Consider the following 13,654-nt stretch of genomic DNA (forward strand, 5'->3'; position numbering starts at 1 on the left):
CGTAAACATAAAGATTATGTATAGCTGGTGTGAGTGTTAGAATTGGACTGGGAATAGTCTGCGGCCAAAGCTGAAAGTGTTATTTTCAACCCAATACACACTAGCAACTTTGAATGTTTTCTTCTCGGGGATTCTGAGATTCTTTTGACCTTTGTGTGGTTCAAATCATGCACTGATGTCATCGAGCCTCCTCAAGATTCTAAAGAGCAGCTGCTCCGCAGGCGGATGTGATTTCTAGAGCTTCATTTCTGAAATGCTCTCGATCCATGTTTTGATCATATGATTTTGTAGCGAATTTAGAATGCCTGCTCAGCTCTCTCCGACTACTTCCTGGCTCTATCTTCTGTCCAGCAGTAATGGAAATAGAAGGTGGCAGAGAAGTAGCGTGTTGCACAGCTAATTACAACATCAAAGACCTAAGAATTAGGGAATCGCTCTGTAGCCGTCATCAAAGACCCTTGTTTAAATGTTGATTCTATTTCCAGATCAAAAGCTCTGTCTTGGTGTGGGAAGACTACCTTCGCCGATGCTTAGAATGTCTGTCGGTTTACAATGGAAAAACTGACAGTTTTAATATGTGGTTATATTATGTTGATGTTTTCTGAATATATATATATATAGATATATATAGATATATATAGATATATACACTCATATATATATATATATATATATATATATATATATATATATATATATATATATATATATATATATACATATATATACATACAGTGGGGAGAACAAGTATTTGATACACTGCCGATTTTGCAGGTTTTCCTACTTACAAAGCATGTAGAGGTCTGTAATTTTTATCATAGGTACACTTCAACTGTGAGAGACGGAATCTAAAACAAAAATCCAGAAAATCACATTGTATGATTTTTAAGTAATTAATTTGCATTTTATTGCATGACATAAGTATTTGATCAACTACCAACCAGTAAGAATTCCGGCTCTCACAGACCTGTTAGTTTTTCTTTAAGAAGCCCTCCTGTTCTCCACTCATTACCTGTATTAACTGCACCTGTTCGAACTCGTTACCTGTATAAAAGACACCTGTCCACACACTCAATCAAACAGACTCCAACCTCTCCACAATGGCCAAGACCAGAGAGCTGTGTAAGGACATCAGGGATAAAATTGTAGACCTGCACAAGGCTGGGATGGGCTACAGGACAATAGCAACTTTTTTCTCCACAGGTAATGAGTGGAGAACAGGAGGGCTTCTTAAAGAAAAACTAACAGGTCTGTGAGAGCCGGAATTCTTACTGGTTGGTAGTTGAAGTAGGAAAACCTGCAAAATCGGCAGTGTATCAAATACTTGTTCTCCCCACTGTATGTCATGCAATAAAATGCAAATTAATTACTTAAATCATACAAAGTGATTTTCTGGATTTTTGTTTTAGATTCCGTCTCTCACAGTTGAAGTGTACCATATATATATATATATATATATATATATATACCTACCTACCTACCTACCTACCTACTGTTGAAGTCGGAAGTTTACATACACTTAGGTTGGAGTCATTAAAACTCGTTTTTCAACCACTCCACAAATTTCTTGTTAACAACTATAGTTTTGGCAAGTCGGTTTAGGACATCTACTTTGTGCATGACACAAGTCCTTTTTCCAACAATTGTTTACAGACAGATTATTTAACTTATAACTCAATGTATCATAATTTCGGTGAGTCAGAAGTTTAAATACACTAGTTGACTGTGCCTTTAAACAGCTTGGGAAATTTCAGACAATGATGCCATGGCTTTAGAAGCTTCTGATAGGTTAATTGATATAATTTGAGTCAATTGGAGGTGTACCTGTGGATGTATTTCAAGGCCTACCTTCAAACTCAGTGCATCTTTGCTTGACATCATGGGAAAATCAAAAGAAATCAGCCAAGACCTCAGAAAACAAATGGTAGACCTCCACAAGTCTGGTTCATCCTTGGGAGCAATTTCCAAACTCCTGAAGATACCACGTCCATCTGTACAAACAATAGTACGCAAGAATAAACACCATGGGACCACACAGCCGTCATACCGCTCAGGAAGGAGACGCATTCTGTCTCCTGGAGATGAACGTACTTTGGTGTGAAAAGTGCAAATCAATCTCAGAACAACAGCAAAGGACCTTGTGAAGATGCTGGAGGAAACGGGTGCAAAGTATTATATCCACAGTAAAACGAGTCCTATATCGACATGACCTGAAATGCCCCTCAGAAAGTAAGAAGCCACTGCTCCAAAACCGAAAAAAATGACAGACTATTGTGATACAGTGGATTTTAAGTGAAATAATCTGTAAACAATTGTTGGAAAAATTGCTTGTGTCATGCACAAAGTAGATGTCCTAACCGACTTGCCAAAGTATAGTTTGTTAACAACAAATTTGTGGAGTGGTTGTAAAAATGAGTTTTAATGACTTCAACCTGAGTGTATGTTAACTTACGACTTCAATTGTGTGTGTGTGTGTGTGTGTGTGTGTGTGTGTGTGTGTGTGTGTGTGTGTGTGTGTGTGTGTGTGTGTTCGAGGCCCATTAACATTAACCATCACTTCTGTGTTCCAATGGCACGTTGTGTTAGCTAATCCAAGTTTATCATTTTAAAAGGCACTCTAATGTGCTTGTCCTCTTGCTCAGTTGTACACCTGGGCCTCCCACTCCTCTTTCTATTCTGGTTAGAGCCAGTTTGCGCTGTTCTGTGAAGGGAGTAGTACACAGCGTTGTGAGATCTTCAGTTTCTTGGCAATTTCTCGCATGGAATAGCCTTCATTTCTCAGAACAAGAACACACTGACGAGTTTCAGAAGAAAGGTCTTTGTTTCTGGCCATTTTGAGCCAGTAATCGAACCCACAAGTGCTGATGCTCCAGATACTCAATTAGTCTAAAGAAGTTTTATTGTTTTTTTAATCCAAACAACAGTTTTCAGCTGTGCTAACATAATTACAAAAGGGTTTTCTAATGATCAATTAGCCTTTCAAAATGATAAACTTGGATTAGCAAACAGAACGTGCAATTGGAACACAGGAGTGGTGGTTATGCCTATGTAGATATTGTATTAAAAATCTGCTGTTTCCAGCTACAATAGTCATTTACAACATTAACACACTGTATTTCTGATCAATTTTATGTTATTTTAATGGACAAAAATTTGCTTTTCTTTCAAAAACCAGGACATTTCTAAGGGACCCCAACTTTTGAACGGTAGTGTATATATAGGCGTAGGTACCAAGGTGGATTAGTTGTGGCGACTGAAAACATAGACCACAATATAGACAATGAACTATAATGGTTGAGAAACACAGCAGCACAGTATAGGTGTATGTAGCCTTTACTATGTAGAAGGCAGAAGAACACAGTCCATAGCAAGTATAACACGGAGTATACATAAATATATAAATAAATACAAATCATTAGGACACCTTTCTAATAGTGCTTAATTTGGGACTCAAAGTACAATCTGTTCGGGAACATCGATACTAACATGTTTTCGCAACGAAACATATTTCATTAAACTGTTAACAGCCCCTATGCGCGCTGGAGAAAGGAATGAAACAGAGCGAGAAGGAGATGGAAGCACATGGTTGTTAGATATTGTGTATTGCTAAAGGTTGTGTCATCCAATTCATTATGAAAATATATTCAATTCCCAATTACTAGGCTATTTAAAATCGCCCTGCACGATCAATGAACCAACTGCATGGCCTGGGGCTTTACGTTCTCTCCCAGTCTCGTGGATAGACAGCACAAGATACCCAGTCCATCCAGTATGCATAATAATACAGTCCACACTCAATGGCAGTGACTCGAATGTGTTTCATTTTGGAGTATAGTCTATACCAATTATGTACCAAAAATATCTCAAATCAGTTGTTTTGCCATGCGTAATATGCGGTAGGCTATGTATGGCACAACCCTCATTTTAAATCAGGTTCTTTTTGGGGTTTTATCTCATAAGCCTATGCATATGGGTGTTTTGAATGAATCATCACTTGAGAAAGCGCTGTCCATTTCGTTTGAAACATCATCCACAATGACAAACCTGCTGTTGAACTTCTTTCTTCAAACTGAGCATCACGTTGAGTTTTAAAAGCATGATACGGGATTTTCGATTGCATTTGCATCAATGCCAGTGGTAGAGGCACAATAGAACCCTGACTACCAGGCCATTAGGACCTGATGGTTGTTAGCAAGTTGGGTACTACCAAAGCACATCCAACGGTTCCATGGAATTTTACTGCGGTCATGACTCTTGACTGCCGGTGTGGCGGTAATACGGTCACCACAACAGCCCTTGTCAAAGCTTTCACCTGGATTCACCTGGTCAGGCTGTCACGGAAAGAGCAGGTGTTCCTAATGGTTTGTATACTCGTTGTGTATTGTGTGAGTCTTCTCTATGTATAGGGGTAGGTAGTGTTGTGTTCTGCCTCATTACCACAGTGTCCTGTGTATATGCAGTAGAAGCAGCACCTTCCATAGGCCTAGAGTCACTTTATTAATGCCACTTTAATGATGATGTTTACATACCTTGCACTGCTCATCCCAGATGTATATGCTGTATTTTATACCATATATTGCATCTTATCTATGCCGGTCGGTCATGGCCCATCCATATATTTATATGTACATATTCTTATTCCACCCCTTTACTTAGATTTGTGTATTAGGTAGTTTTGTGGAATTGTTAGATTACTTGTTAGATAATTACCGCACTGTCGGAACTAGAAGCACAAGCATTTCGCTACTCTCGCAATAACATCTGCTATCCATGTGTATGTGACCAATACAATTTTATTTGATTTAGAGGGAGGGGCTGGGCTGTATATCTCCCCCAGCAGTGAGCCTTCGGCAGAGGAGAGGCCTAATGTCCTATTGATCCAGCCCGCCTGTTTGGCCAACGTTTGTGTTTGCTCTCTCTTTCTCTCTGTTTGGCCAACGTTTGTGTTCGCCTGCCTCCCCTCAGACTGGGCTGTTTACTCTATCCAGGACATAAAGACAGTCTCCCTGCCAGGCAGGTGGTGTCCTCCCTCCCTAGGGTTAAGCCTAATGATGCATGGTTATATGAATGGAGAGAGAGGTTTACTCAGGAAAGCACAGTGCCTCGGCCAAACCTCCAACTGTACCGTTTTCATAGTAGATATAGCATGCACTGCCGCCCGCCATGGCAACGACTTACCAGTCACTGTTGGCATGGTTACAGGTTACAGTTCTGTGAAGGGAGAGTGAGAGACGGAAGGGAAAAGGAGAGTAAAAGGAATGGAGCTGCTAGGTGCTTACTAATGAAAGTAATAGCAAAGTATGTAGTCAGAGCTTTCCAGCAACCCCCAGTCCCTCCCCTCTCACCCTCTCCTCTCACCCCCTCATCTCCCCTCTCACCCCCACCCCCTCATCTCCCCTCTCACCCCCGTCCTCCCCTCCTCTCTCCGCTCACCCCAGTCCCTCTCCCCTCCGTCCTCCCATCCTCTCACCCCAGTCCCTCACCCCCCGCCCTCTTCTCCCTGCTCTCCCCAGTCCCTCTCCCCTCTCACCCCCTCCCTCCTCCCCTCTCACCCTAGTCCCTCCTCTCACCCCCTCCCTCCTCTCCTCTCACCCCAGTCCCTCCTCTCCTCTTCCCTCTGTGAATCTCTTTGTGACCCTGTGCTGTAGAGAGGTGTGTTTACAGGTGCCTGATGTAGTCACACATTACAGATACTTGCTGGTGATCTGAGCCCTCCAGGTGTGCAGGAGGTGGACTACTTTAACCCTATCAGTCCTGAGACACCAGCAAAAACCTGCTTTTCATTTATCTGCTTGTTCAGCCTTCATATTTAGCCTCACAATGAAGTGTTTTACCAGGTTCTTTTCAGGACAACCAAGGCTACAACCAGGACTACAACACATAACTATTTGACATAAAGTTGCATTCATGAGTTTTATTGACAAATGTCAATGAAAAAAGATCTGCCAGTGCAGAAACCCCACTAAAAATGAATTTATATGAATGGTGTAAGTACAGTAATTGTTTGTCCAGTGGGAAATGAATATCCAACTACCTTTTAATGACTCTTGTGTAGCTTGTGAGTGTCATATAGCAAAACGTGTGTGTGCTCATGAGTCATCTTTTCATAGAGAGATTTTAATAGTTTCTAGCTGAATCCATTCAGACGTTTTTGTAAAAAGACCCGGCCCCTTCGGGATCTGCCGTTAATCACAGACAAAATGGTTGGTACCAGAACAAATAGACTAATGAAAAGGTACAACCCAGAAGTCTGTAGCTCAAACACACAATTTTTAAAAAGGGTTAGAAGTCCAAATCATGCCGGTGGGGCTAACTGGGCTAACTGCCAGGTAACAATTCAAAGGACATGGACATATAGTACACACAGACATGTGTTCGCCAGGTAGCCTAGTGGTTAGAGCATTGGGTCAGTTAACCCACTGTTCCCCGGGCGCCGAAGACGTGGATGTCGATTATGGCAGCCCCCCACACCTCTCTGATTCAGAGGGGTGGGGTTAAATGTGGAGGACACATTTCAGTTGAATGCATTCAGTTGTACAACTGACTAGGTATCCTCCTTTCCCTTTCTAACCCAGTGGTTCCCAACCTTATTTCAACCGTGGCACGCCTTGATGGCATAATAAATTCTGCGGCACACCTAAAATCTCCCTATTCATTTATTTAGTGGTAATGTCCTCCATCTGATCCATACTGCAAATCATATATTTTCTGTGACAAATATTATATATATTTTTTAGCTCCAGTAAAATAGTTTTTTTTGTTTTGAACTGAGTTTGAGACGGGTGGTTTTCTGCATTGTAAAGGTGCAACCACAGACACAAAGCTCTGTTGTTTTCTACGGCAGAGGCTGTGGTTCAGCTGAGCCTTATCAGACTTGCCTGTGCTAGTGGTTCTCACATGCAAAGTAAAATAATACCAATTCTTTTGCTCGTGATGTGCTCCCCTTAACTGATACAAACAACAACTAGCTGAGCAAAACAATGACACAGATGTAACCATGTGCCATCCGATGTATTATCTGAGCGCCACTGGTGCTGCCAATTCCATCTGCATTCCACAGGTCACGTTTATAAGTCAGTAAAAATAAATAAATAAAGATTAGGAAAGGTTTCGTGGCACACTTGAAAATCTCTCTTCTCTCCCTGACTCCCTACAGTACCCATCCCCAAGGGCTGGGAGACAAAAGGTCATCCTGCCACATCCATTTTCTCTCGCTCTCTCTCTCTTTATTTCTTTCTCCAGGTCTACCGGGAAATGGAACAGTGCTTTATACCATCAGATGTCCCCTTCAAACACTTAAGATTCGGTTTTAAAATGGAAATGCTCTGTGTTATCACATTGGGGCCTCTGAGACAATATGCTCCAGTAGTTCCTCTAACTATCTGTATCACTTCAGTACATCATGTTCTGAATTGAAACGGTCCTTAATATCCGTAGGAGCAGTACATTATTTGAGGAAGGGAGAGGGTATTGAGTGGACTGGTAGTGGACTAGACTCTCTAAATGGAAGCCGGTTTGTTTCATTTCCGGTCAGTTGTTGAACAGAGAAAAGCTTTGTGTCTGAAAGCAGATGGAACATTATTCTGTCTTGTCCATGAGCTATGTTAGTGATTGCAAAGGGAGCGAGAGGGACCAGTACTTAGTTATTTTTAACAACAGGGTTTGTTATTGTTTATTTCGCAGTAGTGATTGGGTATAAAGCCGGTGGGATGCTCTATCTCTCACTAGGCTGACTCCCCCTCCTCCCTACCTCCCCCTCTCCTTATCTCCTCCTCTCCCCTCCTCCCCCTCTCCTCCTCTCCCCTCCTCCCCCTCTCCTTTCCTCCCGCCCTCTGGGGTGACAGATTGATGGGCGGAGCCTAAGCGATTGAGCCCAACCTCAGCTACAGCTGTGTCGCCATGGTGATGCAGCCCTGTGCTGTATTGAATTTGTAATATTCCTGGGGCGAGACACATAACCCAATAAAAACAAACTGGCAGACAAGGGAAAACTGTTAATGAAAAATGCAGCTTTTAGTGCAGACAAAATGGAGTGAAAGAAAGCATTCTGTCAGCATGGTGTGTGAATCCTACCAACACGTTATAGATTAATGGCATGTTGTAACTAGGATAAATAGTCTAGTCTCTGGTCAAGCCAGTGGTATGGGATGCATGTAAAATACTCACATCATAAACTGTCTTTTAGGTGAATTTCAGTGAGTTTATTTTGTAGATAGCTTTGTTGTTATCAGGCTTTCATATAATGGCTGATTTTCTTCCTTGTAAAATAAGGACGTGCATGATACTGGTTTCCAGTTCCGAGGTTCTACAATGGCTTTTGTTCTATAGCAGTTTTGTACTGAGATCCACAAAATTACTGTAAGCGTCTGCTAAATGGCATATTAATACGTATGATTCACAGCTGTCATGTTGAAGAGAGGTCTAGTGTTGCATCCTATGATTACTAACATACAACAGCTCTGCTTTGCCACGTTTGACAGGGATGTGACGGGAAGGATTCCTCCTTCCTGTCCCAGCCTCCCGTCCCCCGTCCAAGCCCCCTGTCCCAGCCTCTTGTCCCCCGTGCCAGCACCCTGTCACAGCACCCTGTCCCCCGTCCCAGCACCATGTCCCCCGTCCCAGCACCATGTCCCTGCCCCCCGTCCCAGCACCATGTCCTTGCCCCCCGTCCCAGCCCCCTGTCCCAGCCCCCTTTCCCCCGTCCCATCCCAGCCCCCTGGCCCGTCCGGCTCATGTAGCCTAGGTTATCTATCTGGGGGTAGAACAGAACAGGGCTTTCTGGTGCCCGGATGCCAGGCCCAACCTTCCCACTGCCCAAATGGGCAGAACCGAGTGGAAAAGGGGAGACTGAATGAACAACAACTGTGTCGTCTCCCTCCTGATATTGCTCAAATGTCATAGAAATTATATGGTTGCTAATGTCAGTCTCCTGCATCTCTCACCCGACCTTCTGTCTCGAAAGGTTCTAGTGCAGATGTTCTGTTCCCAACAACTTATTCAAATGATTAGAAACACCTAAAAGTCTAAATAAAATACACCTGCTCAATTGAATTTGACCTTTTAGATTGAAATCTGCAATGACTTCTTCTAGCTTGGAATACCGACATGATGCTATCATTTTTGTGTTTTTGTTTTCCTTTTTTTTTGTTCTGTTTTACTTGTGGTTCTGGCGACATTGTCTATCAGTCGACATCTCAAAAAATGCTGGTAAGTTATTTTCAAACAGCTCTAAGATTGATGCACTCCTTTTGATGACTTTTCTGAGGTGTTTTGGTTTATAATTGTTTTTATTTTAGCTGACTCCTTGTGCACATTTTGGGACCTTGGCCTTCTTGTTGGTCACATTTCATCCACCCACCAAACCTCCCATTGCTTCCTGGGTTAGGGTAATGATTTGGGGTGGAGGGGAGTTTGGGTCAGGATAAAGAACACTGGGATACGAACGCTCTTCTGTAGGTGTTCCTGATTTCATCTTATTGCCTGCTTATTACCGGGGCCAACATACTTCCCCTGTCTGCACCTGCTGCTGTAATGCCATACTATGACCTCACCTGCCATCCTATAGCTTGTCACACCTTTTATCCTTGTTTTGGGCTTGGGTTATCTACTTTTGCTGTTGTAATTATAATGTGCATGTTACAAAAGCTTTTTTTTTTTTTTGCATTTTGGTAATATTGTCCAGACCAAATAAGAGTTGTAAATTATCTATGGGTGGACAATTTACACAATTCCTTATTAATTGTGGAAAGCAGGAATATGTTTGTTGTGCACTCTTCATTGGCACGTTTGTCTTTCTATTTTGTTCACTATTCTCCAGTCACATACTTTTTCCTCACCTAGAAAGTATATCTGAAGGGGGTGAGGTCCACCCTTTTTCGTGCTACCTCTTTATTCACTGTCTGGCTGTGACAATTTTATTTAGTCTCTGATACCCACTCAACGCAAGGTCGCTAGACTAACTCCTGTCTCTGTGAGTTACAGTGATGCTCCACTACTCATCTGTGTGTTCTGTTGATAGAACTCCACTGCTGCTGTCTCTGTGAGTTACAGTGATGCTCCACTACTCATCTGTGTGTTCTGTTGATAGAACTCCACTGCTGTTGTCTCTGTGAGTTACAGTGATGCTCCACTACTCATCTGTGTGTTCTGTTGATAGAACTCCACTGCTGCTGTCTCTGTGAGTTACAGTGATGCTCCACTACTCATCTGTGTGTTCTGTTGATAGAACTCCACTGCTGCTGTCTCTGTGAGTTACAGTGATGCTCCACTACTCATCTGTGTGTTCTGTTGATAGAACTCCACTGCTGTTGTCTCTGTGAGTTACAGTGATGCTCCACTACTCATCTGTGTGTTCTGTTGATAGAACTCCACTGCTGCTGTCTCTGTGAGTTACAGTGATGCTCCACTACTCATCTGTGTGTTCTGTTGATAGAACTCCACTGCTGTTGTCTCTGTGAGTTACAGTGATGCTCCACTACTCATCTGTGTGTTCTGTTGATAGAACTCCACTGCTGTTGTCTCTGTGAGTTACAGTGATGCTCCACTACTCATCTGTGTGTTCTGTTGATAGAACTCCACTGCTGCTGTCTCTGTGAGTTACAGTGATGCTCCACTACTCATCTGTGTGTTCTGTTGATAGAACTCCACTGCTGCTGTCTCTGTGAGTTACAGTGATGCTCCACTACTCATCTGTGTGTTCTGTTGATAGAACTCCACTGCTGCTGTCTCTGTGAGTTACAGTGATGCTCCACTACTCATCTGTGTGTTCTGTTGATAGAACTCCACTGCTGCTGTCTCTGTGAGTTACAGTGATGCTCCACTACTCATCTGTGTGTTCTGTTGATAGAACTCCACTGCTGTTGTCTCTGTGAGTTACAGTGATGCTCCACTACTCATCTGTGTGTTCTGTTGATAGAACTCCACTGCTGCTGTCTCTGTGAGTTACAGTGATGCTCCACTACTCATCTGTGTGTTCTGTTGATAGAACTCCACTGCTGCTGTCTCTGTGAGTTACAGTGATGCTCCACTACTCATCTGTGTGTTCTGTTGATAGAACTCCACTGCTGTTGTCTCTGTGAGTTACAGTGATGCTCCACTACTCATCTGTGTGTTCTGTTGATAGAACTCCACTGCTGCTGTCTCTGTGAGTTACAGTGATGCTCCACTACTCATCTGTGTGTTCTGTTGATAGAACTCCACTGCTGTTGTCTCTGTGAGTTACAGTGATGCTCCACTACTCATCTGTGTGTTCTGTTGATAGAACTCCACTGCTGTTGTCTCTGTGAGTTACAGTGATGCTCCACTACTCATCTGTGTGTTCTGTTGATAGAACTCCACTGCTGCTGTCTCTGTGAGTTACAGTGATGCTCCACTACTCATCTGTGTGTTCTGTTGATAGAACTCCACTGCTGCTGTCTCTGTGAGTTACAGTGATGCTCCACTACTCATCTGTGTGTTCTGTTGATAGAACTCCACTGCTGCTGTCTCTGTGAGTTACAGTGATGCTCCACTACTCATCTGTGTGTTCTGTTGATAGAACTCCACTGCTGCTGTCTCTGTGAGTTACAGTGATGCTCCACTACTCATCTGTGTGTTCTGTTGATAGAACTCCACTGCTGCTGTCTCTGTGAGTTACAGTGATGCTCCACTACTCATCTGTGTGTTCTGTTGATAGAACTCCACTGCTGCTGTCTCTGTGAGTTACAGTGATGCTCCACTACTCCTCTGTGTGTTCTGTTGATAGAACTCCACTGCTGCTGTCTCTGTGAGTTACAGTGATGCTCCACTACTCATCTGTGTGTTCTGTTGATAGAACTCCACTGCTGCTGTCTCTGTGAGTTACAGTGATGCTCCACTACTCATCTGTGTGTTCTGTTGATAGAACTCCACTGCTGCTGTCTCTGTGAGTTACAGTGATGCTCCACTACTCATCTGTGTGTTCTGTTGATAGAACTCCACTGCTGCTGTCTCTGCCATGATCCTTCCTTTTCTTTTGAGTTCCTCCTTGAGTTTGTTGTTTTGTCTGCGTTTGCTTGAAATCAGCCACTGCCTCTTCACAACAAACGTAGCTAACTCAATTTCATGATTTACCACAATCACAGTTGTAGGACAGCCCAACAAACTGGCACCAAAGCACCAATTTCCTGTGATGTGTTGGCAGCAGCCAATGTTCAAACGCTTCACTACTTGGCTGTTGACTCTAACGTGTCGAGCACTCTGCTCAATGCAGAAACAGCTGAGAGAGGCTTTCACATGGCTGCTACGAGGGAAGCCATTGATTCACATTTTTGGTCTAGCTTGAGTTGGCAGTTCCCTAATTGCACTAATTATTTTAAATGAGGTGATGTAAGCTATTTGACTATTCAGTGGGAAGACAGAATCTGTGAGATGAGATTAACATAACTTGGGTAATAGCACACACACACACACACACACACACACACAGCCTCCGTCTGGAAGACAATAACAAAAGACAAGTGAGTAAATGTGAAAGGATATGTAAGCAGTGCAGTCATATAGCCCAGGCTAGCCCACTGGGGTTTCACCTGACGTGTTAACTATAATGATCACAGTGATATTTTCCTCCCAGATCAGCTCTTTATGTTGCTGACTTTCTGGTTCTGAGCTCATTGTAGTTCTGTTTCAGTGAACCACCTCCTGATAAACGTTCCATCCTCCTGAGTCCATTCCTCCCTCTCTGGGATCTCCCATCAACCTCTCTCCCCAGAGACACACACTCATATATAGGCTACCACTGAGGAGCGGTGCTAACGTGCTGTAGGTGTGGTCATGGGCATCCACCTCCTGCTCTTGCCCAGTAGGGGGTGTTTTGTCAGGTAGAAAGTGTCGTCTCAGATTCCCTTGTCTTATTCTGATTATTCTCTCTCTTTTCTCCTCTGTAGTCCACCCCTCTCCACCTGGCAGCAGGGTACAACCGGGTCAGAATAGTACAGCTCTTACTACAGCACGGTGCCGACGTACATGCAAAGGACAAAGGGTAAGTGTGTTTGTTGTTTGCCATGTGTCGTGTCCCCCCCCAATGTTTTTGAAATGTTGAGTTCACACTTCATTGACCTTCTTACCTAACTAACTGAGCTGTTCATTACACAGATATACAAAGTCTGTTTCGTATGTGAACTAATGTTGTCTATGTGTGCTTCTCACCCTCAGGGGTCTGGTTCCTCTCCATAATGCGTGTTCCTATGGTCACTACGAAGTGACAGAGCTGCTGCTGAAGGTAAGAAATGCAGCATTTCTCCTCGTCTCTGCTGCTTTGTGTGTGTACTGGCATGCCTGTTATGGTGTGGCTGTGGAACTCAGTTGGTAGAGCATGATGCTAGCAACGCCAGGACAGTGGGTTTGATTCCTGGGACACCCCATACTTAAAATGTATGCACGCATGACTGTAAGTTGCTTTGGAAAAAAGCGTCTGTTAAATGGCATATATTATGAAAGGGAGAATCCTTTAGCTCAGAGGCTATAGAGCCCTCAAATTAAACTCTGGACCACGAAGCCAGTTCCACTGCTTTTTTTTCTCCATTGTTCCCCTCAAACCATGGACTGATTTTAGCCCTCATCAGGTTGAACAGAAAACCAGCAGGCTCCGGACCTCGTAGGGTAAGAGTTGAATACCTCTTGTAAAGCGGGTCCTGAG

At 43.3% G+C, this 13,654-nt stretch overlaps 1 protein-coding gene across 6 annotated transcripts in view; it reads left to right on the forward strand.

Annotated features, from left to right (window-relative positions):
* Nucleotides 1-13,654, forward strand: part of LOC129813764 (poly [ADP-ribose] polymerase tankyrase-1-like) — a 144,586-nt gene that overhangs the window by 101,341 nt on the left and 29,591 nt on the right. For 2 of the 6 annotated variants that reach the window (XM_055866272.1, XM_055866297.1), the window contains 4 exons: nucleotides 9,187-9,207; nucleotides 11,744-11,764; nucleotides 12,903-12,997; nucleotides 13,171-13,237. In XM_055866272.1, coding sequence (XP_055722247.1) covers nucleotides 9,187-9,207; nucleotides 11,744-11,764; nucleotides 12,903-12,997; nucleotides 13,171-13,237 — 204 coding nt within the window. The remainder of the gene's footprint in view (nucleotides 1-9,186; nucleotides 9,208-11,743; nucleotides 11,765-12,902; nucleotides 12,998-13,170; nucleotides 13,238-13,654) is intronic. The other 4 variants (XM_055866281.1, XM_055866307.1, XM_055866289.1 and 1 more) reach the window with 2 other exon arrangements.

Source organism: Salvelinus fontinalis, chromosome 2 (assembly GCF_029448725.1).
Source record: "Salvelinus fontinalis isolate EN_2023a chromosome 2, ASM2944872v1, whole genome shotgun sequence".
In the NCBI taxonomy this organism is placed as follows: Eukaryota; Metazoa; Chordata; class Actinopteri; order Salmoniformes; family Salmonidae; genus Salvelinus; species Salvelinus fontinalis.